The sequence below is a fragment of the Haplochromis burtoni genome, unplaced genomic scaffold, assembly GCF_018398535.1.
Source record: "Haplochromis burtoni strain Fernald_Lab_line unplaced genomic scaffold, NCSU_Asbu1 Contig_660, whole genome shotgun sequence".
Lineage (NCBI taxonomy): Eukaryota > Metazoa > Chordata > Actinopteri > Cichliformes > Cichlidae > Haplochromis > Haplochromis burtoni.
The window spans coordinates 185,125-193,946 of NW_024583021.1; the positions used below are offsets into that span (position 1 = coordinate 185,125).

The window sequence follows — 8,822 nt, forward strand, 5'->3', positions numbered from 1 at the left end:
TCAGCTCATCAAGAAGGAAACACAAAATCACAGAACAGAGCATCAGGATTATGATTCTAGTTTGTGTTCATATGAAGGATTTTTCAGTGTGTTATTTGATGACAGTTACAACACAACACATCTCTGTGTGTAATTAGTTCTACAGTAAATAAGTAAAGTAATCCATTATACTAACACTGCTACTCATACAGTCTTTGTTGAAGGTTCATCATAAAGTTAGTGATCTGTCAAGCTTTGGTTGGTCTTTTAAAGCTGTACAAACAAACAAATAAGTGCAGAATTAACTGAAAGAAGATGATCCTTATCATACTGATATTTCATAACTGTCAGATTAGAGATGCATGAAGTATCTGAGCAATAAATTTGAACACATTCTGGTCCTGCTTCCTCATTGGCTGCAGTAGTAATGACTTCAGACTGTCACATGATGACGTTACTGACCTTGGTTTGTGTTGCAGCTCAGCAGTGAGATCAGAACTGAAGAGAAACGAGTCTCAGGTTAGTTTAGAGTTTGTGGTGTTTAATGAAGTGGTCAGAGAGCAGAGCCAGGAACATCTCCGTGAGCTGATTGTAAGAAAATAATGAAGCAAAGCCAGAGCAGGAAGTAGGGACATTGTTGAATTCAAAGATATGAAGAAGATTCATGTTACAGACAAACATCAATGAAATCAAACTACAGACATGACTGGGACATAAAATCAGCCCTGGCATTAAGAGCGGCTCATGTTCAAAGTAGTTGTTCATTTTACTTGAATCTCTCCCTTTCTAGTTATGTCTCTCCATTATCTCACTGTTACTTTCACATCTTTGTCACTTCCTTACACTGTTAGGCTACGGCTACACTAATCCAGATAAATTTGAAAACGGCGTTTTCGTCTAAAAACGCTCTGCATCGATGCTATCGTTTTCAGTCATTTCCATCCACACTTAAAACGCTATGTTCCAGTACTGTGCATGCGTGAAACGTAAGAGGAGTTGACCTGCCTCATTTCCGTCTGCCATTTATTTACTTTCCGGCTCTTTGAAACGTTGCAGCAAAATGTTGAGGAAAAGCACCGAGTTTTACCTGGAGCATGTACAAACTGATATTATTCTTTAATAGGGCTGGCAAAATTGAAAGCAAACAAAACAACTGCTGTACAATGCCATCCGCCATCTTGGTTGAATTGGTCACATGACTGCATCATATGACTAAGATGTGTCATCATTTTTGAAAGCCTCTGTTTTTCCAGTCCGCACTGCGACGTGAAAACGCTGTTTTCAAATTTATCTGCGTTTTCAAAAAGCTCACATTTCCTTGAACAAAAACGCCGTCTCAGTGTAGACGGACGAAGGCCAAAATGGAGAGAAAAAGATGCATTTTCAAACAAAGTCGGATTAGTGTGGACGTAGACTTATTGGGACTGCTTTCCCTCCTCCTCCACTTCTCACAGTCACAGCCTCCTGTGACTGTGATGAGTCGTTACTGGTTGTTGCTGGTATGACTGTTGACAGTGCAGCAGCAGCCCTGAAAGCTTACATGTGATAAGAGTCTTTCTTCCTCTTTCTGCACTGTTACATGTCAGAGCATCAGTGTGCTTTTCTCTGAGGATACAAGTGTTAAACCCACAAACATGTGACCCAACTAAACACTGGGTGAAAAGCTGACACAAACACTGAAAAAACAACACTTTAATGTGTGAAGTCCTTCACCTGAATCTCAAAACATTAGAAATGGCTTTGTAACCATAATAAATGTGTCTCACAGTCTCCTAGAACTAAAGATCATGTTTCCTCCGACCTGCTGCTTCCTGATAATCAGACCAACACTGAGATAAGTTCACAGTCACGTCTAGTAAAACCTTCCTCCTCCACCCTGTGACTCACTGTGTTGTGGCTTTCTCTCCCTCAAGCATTAAGAGAAACTTTCATTCTTTGACTGAAAAAAATTGGAAAAATAAAGTGTTAAAGATTCAAACTGAAACAGTAACGATTAACAACAACTGATATCAGGACCTGAAGGCAACATGAGCGCCTGTGTGATGCTTTCATTGACCCTCCGACCTCCTGTAAGGAGTGTTTGAAGCTCTTTTTACACAAAGAAAATAAAATTCAACTATTTAATATATTATTGATAGTACATTCAATGATTTTTTTTTCAGAACATTTGCAGATTGTTAGAAACCAGCTGTGTCTTCCTGTAGCTGAATGTAGGTCAACTGTGGGGTCTGAGTTGGAGGTGGGCTTTAGCTTCTCTCTGTTTCAACCACTGACTTGTGGTCAGAAAGATGGTAAATAAATGTTTGGCTGCACAACATCAGACTGAAAGAAACACTAAAGATGTGAATCAGAGTACTTTACTGATCCCTGTAGGGGAAATGTGGGTTACAGTGCTCCAGTACAAACAGTAACAAAAACAGACAATACAAGAAGTAAAGAATAGCACAATATATATAATATATATATGCATATAAGTCACTTACTAATAAATATCTGAATAAGAAAGAAGAGCATGTGCAAAAAGGGTGTAGCTATTGCAGTGCTTACAGTGTGTTAGATGGAGGAGTTGTACAGGGAGCCAATGGCAGGAATGATTTCCTGTGTCGTTCAGTGGTGCTTTTCGGTAATCTCAGTCTCTCACTGAACGTGCTCCTGTGACTGACCAGCATGTCATGGAGTGGGTGGGAGGTGTTATCCAACATTGTCTTTATCTTGGACAGCATTCGCCTCTCCGACACCACCTTAACAGAGTCCAGCTCCATCCCCACAACATTACTGGCCTTATGGATCAGTTTATCGAGTCTGTTGGCATCTGTGACCCTCAATCTGCTCCCCTCAGCATGCAACAGCATAGAGGATCGCACTGAAAACAAGAGACTCGTAGAAAATCCTGAGCATTTTCTGGCAGATGTTAAAGGATCTCAGCCACCTCAAAAAATAGAGACGACTCTGTTTCCTGGTCTTCCTGAAGTCCACGATCAGTTCCTTGGTCTTTGCCACGTTGAGCTGCAGATGATTCTGCTCACACCACGTGACAAAGGAGTCGACCACAGCCCGGTACTCTGTCTCATCATCCCTGCTGATGCATCCAACCACCGCAGAGTCATCAGAAAACTTCTGAAGATGGAGGTCTCTGTGCAGTGGCTGAAGTCTGTAGAGGGTGAAGAGGAAGGGGGACAGTTCTTTGTGGTGCTCCTGTGTTGCTGATTAACTTGTCAGACACACACTGTGGGAGACGCACATATTCAGAATCAGAATCAGACTTTATTTATCCCCAAGGGGCAATTAACAAACAACAGAGCAGCATAATGTTGAAGGACAAATAATAAATACACAGAATATACAGTATATACACTTTTAAAATGACACAGCTTTAAAAGTAAAGTGACTGAAAGGGGAATAAATAACTGTAAGTGACTAAAAGTGAATAAAGTGTCGATAGTATAAGAAGAGTGTAGTTTGTATTGTGGTCTTCCTGTTAGGTAATCAACAATCCAGGACACCAGAGAAGCATCCACCTGCATCGCTGTTAGCTTATCACCCAGGAGGGTCGGCCTGATGGTGTTGAAAGCACTGGAAGTCAAAAAAAACATGACCCTCACAGTGCTCGCCGGCTGGTCCAGGTGGGTGTAGACACGATTGAGCAGATAGATGATGGCGTCCTCTGTTCTGAGACGCAGAGAAGCTGAGCTGAGCTGCTATCAGATCACTTCTGCTCTCACACTAACAGAGTTTTTGTGTTTACTCTCCATGTTGTCAGAACTCTAATCTCACTGAAATCCAGCTGAATGTGTTGCACAGAAACCACATCACACAAGCTGAGCTGTGTTGATGTAACTGCAGTGAAAACACAGGCAGAGTCAGTATTTATCTCCACATAATGTTTAAAAGAAACAGTGTTAAATGGGTCTCTAAATATCTGAAATAAAATGTTCATTAATCAGTGATTTGATTACAAATTATTTGTTATCAAATCAAATGTGATTTACATATGGTGGTCCTGAAACATTGACCCTGACCTACTTAGAAATGTCTGACAGTCATGAACAGTAAAAATTAGGATTTCAGTCCTGCTTCGATTTGATTTGTACTTTCACTCATATTTCTATGGATGTAGCATGTTACAGCTAATGCGTGCTCCACCCTGTTGCAATCATTTGGTCACTTATGACAACAACAACAACAACAACAAGAAACACTGTTGTGAAATAATTGAAGCTACAAACTAAATGATCCAAAATCAGTCGATCTTTCATACTGTCTGTGGGTCTTATGAACCAGGCTGTGACAATGTGGGGGCTCACCTGGGATTCAGACCCAGGACCTCTCATTTCATATGAGGCTATGACAAAAAGAGTTGGGACAAAGAGGGCAGGGGGCCATCACAGCACAAACCACATGAGCTGTAGGTACAGATACTAAAGAGTGACACGGACAACTGGAGCAGTTTGAAATGTAGCACAGGATGTGGCTTTAATAACAAAAAAGCACCAACAAGAAAGAGTCAATTTCAAGGCTCACTGAAAAATTCACAGTTTGTGTTGATCCAGGAAGAGGTGAAAAGACAAAAACTGCATTAGTCCAGTCTGAGTCATGTGATCATGTGTTTACAGTCAGGCACCAAAACGCTATGACAGCATCTGTGTGTGACGGGTAGATTTAATTCCGGTCAGAACCATCAGGACACCAGCTACTCCAGTGAGGTGATCAGGTAGGATGTGGAAACATGAAATACCAAAATAAAACAGGAAGTAGCACAACGTTGTCTTTTTCTCTGATATTTGACCTGATATTTGACCTTTCATGTAAAAATAAGCTGAAAACGTCTTTCAGTGACAGAGCTGCAGTGATGCACACACACAGCACATGATGATCTCCTCCTGTGAGCAGGAATATTTACTGTTTATCTACATAAAAATATCCAGAGATGAACATCAGAGTCCATTTATCCAAATAATCTCAACATCAGAGATGGAAAGGACAAAGTTAGTGAGACTCACAGAGACACAACAGAGCTCTGACTCAGAAGTGATACTCTGTGGTGACATCAGTGATTACATCATCATGCTCATTATCCAATCCCTGGTCAGGAAGAGTGGGCTTGGTTGAATCACTGATGCCATTTCCTGAAAAAACAAAAACAAATGTAGAATATCTATCGGCTGTTTCTTCATGAAGAGACAGGATTTAATCATCAGCACATTCATTGATCAGTGAATGATTCAGTGTTACCTCTGGCTCTGCATTGATATAAAGACATCATGATGAGAGTGGAGATGATATATGGAGAGAAAACCACCAGGTGGAGGACTATTCTGAATGCAAGCTGTAGAGAGGAGTCAGCGGTCAGATCTGGAGCGGTGGGAATAGTTGTAGTGGTGGGTGGAGGTGTGGTTGTAGGTTTGTCTGCAGAGAGAATCCCACCTGTTCAGGTGAATATGTGGATGAAATAAGAGGTGAAATCAGAGTGAAGCTCCTCACCTGTGACAGTGATCCAGCTGGATGGAGACTCTCCATGACCGCTGATGTCACACTTGTAGAGGCCTTCATCAGACCTGGAAACATGCTGGATGGTCATGTGACCTGTAGGCTGCTTCCTGATGAGGGAGCCATCTTTATAGAAAGCAGCTGGGAGGTTGGAGGGAGTGGTCTTTGTTTTACAGAGCAGAGTGACGTCATCTCCCTCCATCACAGGGAGGACAGGACTCTGCAGGATCACTGATCCACCTCAACACAGAGACAAACTACAGCATTTCATCCATTTACACACAGCTTCATCAACACTAACTCCACACACTCAGCTTACCAGTGACTGTCAGGTTAACCATGTTACTGATGGGACCCTCTCTGGTCTGACTAGGTAAACGTCGTGATGTTACAGAAATAACCAGACCAATTTCCCCACCCATCTCCACACTGAGTCCTCTGTTGTTTGCTTGTGTTTCTCCTCAGAGTCCATCCAGCAGAGCTGTCGTCCTCCTCACAGCTCAGAGACACAAAGTCATCTTTAAAGAACTGAGAGCTGCTGGGACTCACAGTCAGACGAGCTGTGGAAGAATTCAGTGTATTTTTACTAGATTAATTGACCCGCTGACTTTTACAATTCGTTAATGGATGACAGGAAGACATTACCATAAGCATATCATTACAGTATTTACATTGGATTTGTCTCTAATACAGTTATTTCTTGTATTAATGTTCTTAAAGTCAATCAACACCATACATAAAACAATCACATGAGTATTCCAGTTATTTTTTTAAACATCAAATGTATTGTACTTTACCTCAGCTTATCAAAATTCAGCATAAAAATCACAGAGTCATCTACAAGTCTCCATTATGCTAATATGTTTTCATCTATGTTTTACCATTAAGTTTTTTGCTGCAACATGATGCATCTCTGTGTGCAATTAATTATTTTCTAAAGGCAGTAAATAAGCACGACTCTTAAAATAATGAAATAAACACTTTCAGTCTCACAGCCTTTATGAAAGCTTCATAAAATTAATAATCTGTCAAGTAAGTTCGTCTTTTTCAGCTGTAAAAATGGATGAATAAATACAGAAACGAGAAAAGAGTGTGATCCTCATTATGCTTATATTTCATAACTGTCAGACTTTAGCTGCATGAAGTATCTGAGAAATAGAATAAAACACATTCTGGTCCTTTAGTTTGTCACATGATGTTACTGACCTTGGTTTGTGTTGAGGCTCAGCAGTGAGATCAGAACTAAAGAGAAACGAGTCTCAGGTTAGTTCAGAGTTTGTGGTGTTTAATGAAGTGATCAGAGAGCAGAGCAGACACAACATCTCTGTGAGCTGATTGTAAGAAAATACTGAAGCAGAATCAGAGCAGGAAGGAGGAAGACTGTTGGATTCAAACATGTGAAGAAGATTCGTGTTACAGACAAAGATCACTGACAACAAAATAGACAGACTGGACTGGGACATACAATCAGCTCTGGCATTAAGAGTGGCTCATGTTCAAAGTTGAATCTCTCCCTTTCTAATTACATTCCTCCATCTATTTCATCTATTTTCTCACCTTGTTACTTTCACGTCTTTGTCACTTCCACTTACTTATTGTTGGGACTGTGCTCCCTCCTCCTGCACTTCTACCAGGAGTGGCTGTAGCTTAGGTGACAGAGCAACAACATCTTCTACTAATTGGAAGGTTGGTGGTTCGATATCTGACTTCCCAAGTCTGAATGCCAAATATACTTAAGAAAGATATTAACTCTAAGTTGCTCTCTCATGTGTCCATCAGAGTGTGAATGTTAGATAGGAAGCACTCAGAGCAGAAAAGCACTATATTAAACAAAAAACATCCAGCCCTGATTACAACTTCTTGTTAGATTTCTTCAGCAAAAAACACACAGACTGAACTTACAAAACAGCCATAGCGGCGATGTTTCCTCCATCTCTATCACCCAACGTTATGTTAAATAAAGTTGATCCTTTTCATCAGGAAGCTGTCAGAGGACGATCTAAGCACAACGTCTGATCTTCCTGTCAGTCACAGCAGGTCGGCTGAAACCAAATGAGGTGGAGATGGTTTTGTTGCTGCTTCTCAGTTTTGAGGTCAGAGAGACAATAAATAAACTGTGTGGCAGCACACTGACTTTACTTAACTTTAAGCATCAAAAACTGGCTTCAGTGCGACTAAACCCTGCACGAGCCTAAAGCAGGAAGCAATGAACCAATACATGTTCACATAACCTCCTTAACATGAATCCTAGAAGAAAAAAAAACAGATGGCATAATTTAGAGTATCGGGAGCTCATGTTTAGTGATGTGACTGAAAAACAATTTCTGCATTTCTTAATAAATGTGTCCCACAGTCTCCTGGAGGAGTGAGTCAGGTTTACAGTGTGACAGAAGGAGGTTATTGACCTTGGTTTGTGGTGCAGCTCAGCAGTGAGATCAGAACTAAAGAGAAATTAAACTAGTTCAGATGTCTTTTCTTTATTGCTGAAATGAACAGCGACAAAATCTACAATTGACAGCAGAACCTGAAGGCAACATGAGCACCTGTGTGATGCTTTTAGTGACCCTACAGCCTCCTCTGAAGGGGAGTGTTTGAAGCTCTTTTTTTCACAAATGAAATAGAATGCAACTAAATTATTTAACATTTTATTGACAATACATTCAATTATTATTTTTACGACTGTTGCGGATTGTTAGAAACCAGCTGTGTCTTTCTGTAGCTGAATGTAGGTCAACTGTGGGGTCTGAGTTGGAGGTGGGCTTTAGCTTCTCTCTGTTTCAACCACTGACTTGTGGTCAGAAAGATGGTAAATAAATGTTTGACTGCAAAACATCAGACTGAAAGAAACACTAAAGATGTGAATCAGAATACTGGTGGTTTTTGGTAATCTCAGTCTCTCACTGAACGTGCTCCTGTGACTGACCAGCATGTCATGGAGTGGGTGGGAGGTGTTATCCAACATTGTCTTTATCTTGGACAGCATCCGCTTCTCCGACACCACCTTGAGAGAGTCCAGCTCCATCCCCACAACATTACTGGCCTTATGGATCAGTTTATCGAGTCATTGTTGGCATCAGTGACCCTCAGCCTGCTCCCCCAGCATGCAACAGCATAGAGGATCGCACTGACCACAAGAGACTCTTATAAAAATCCTGAGCATTTTCTGGCAGACGTTGAAGGACCTCAAAAAATAGAGACGACTCTGGCCCTTCCTGTAAAGTGCTGTGGTGTTTTTAGCCCAGTCCAGTTTATTGTCAATGTGTACTCCAAGGTATTTATAGTCCTCCACAATGTCAACACTGACCCCCTGGATTGAAACAGGGGTCAAGTGTTTCCTGGTCTTCCTGAAGTCCACG

General features: G+C 41.1%; 1 protein-coding gene across 1 annotated transcript in view; it reads right to left on the minus strand.

Annotated features, from left to right (window-relative positions):
- Positions 1–3,541: 3,541 nt before the first annotated feature.
- The window catches only part of LOC121812569 (Fc receptor-like protein 5), a 15,660-nt gene continuing 10,379 nt past the window's right edge, over positions 3,542–8,822 (minus strand). The window contains exons 3-5 of the mRNA XM_042215108.1: positions 5,461–5,706; positions 5,212–5,385; positions 3,542–5,105 (exon numbers count right to left, since the gene is read on the minus strand). Of these exons, the coding sequence (XP_042071042.1) occupies positions 5,002–5,105; positions 5,212–5,385; positions 5,461–5,706 (524 nt within the window). The 3' untranslated portion in view covers positions 3,542–5,001. The remainder of the gene's footprint in view (positions 5,106–5,211; positions 5,386–5,460; positions 5,707–8,822) is intronic.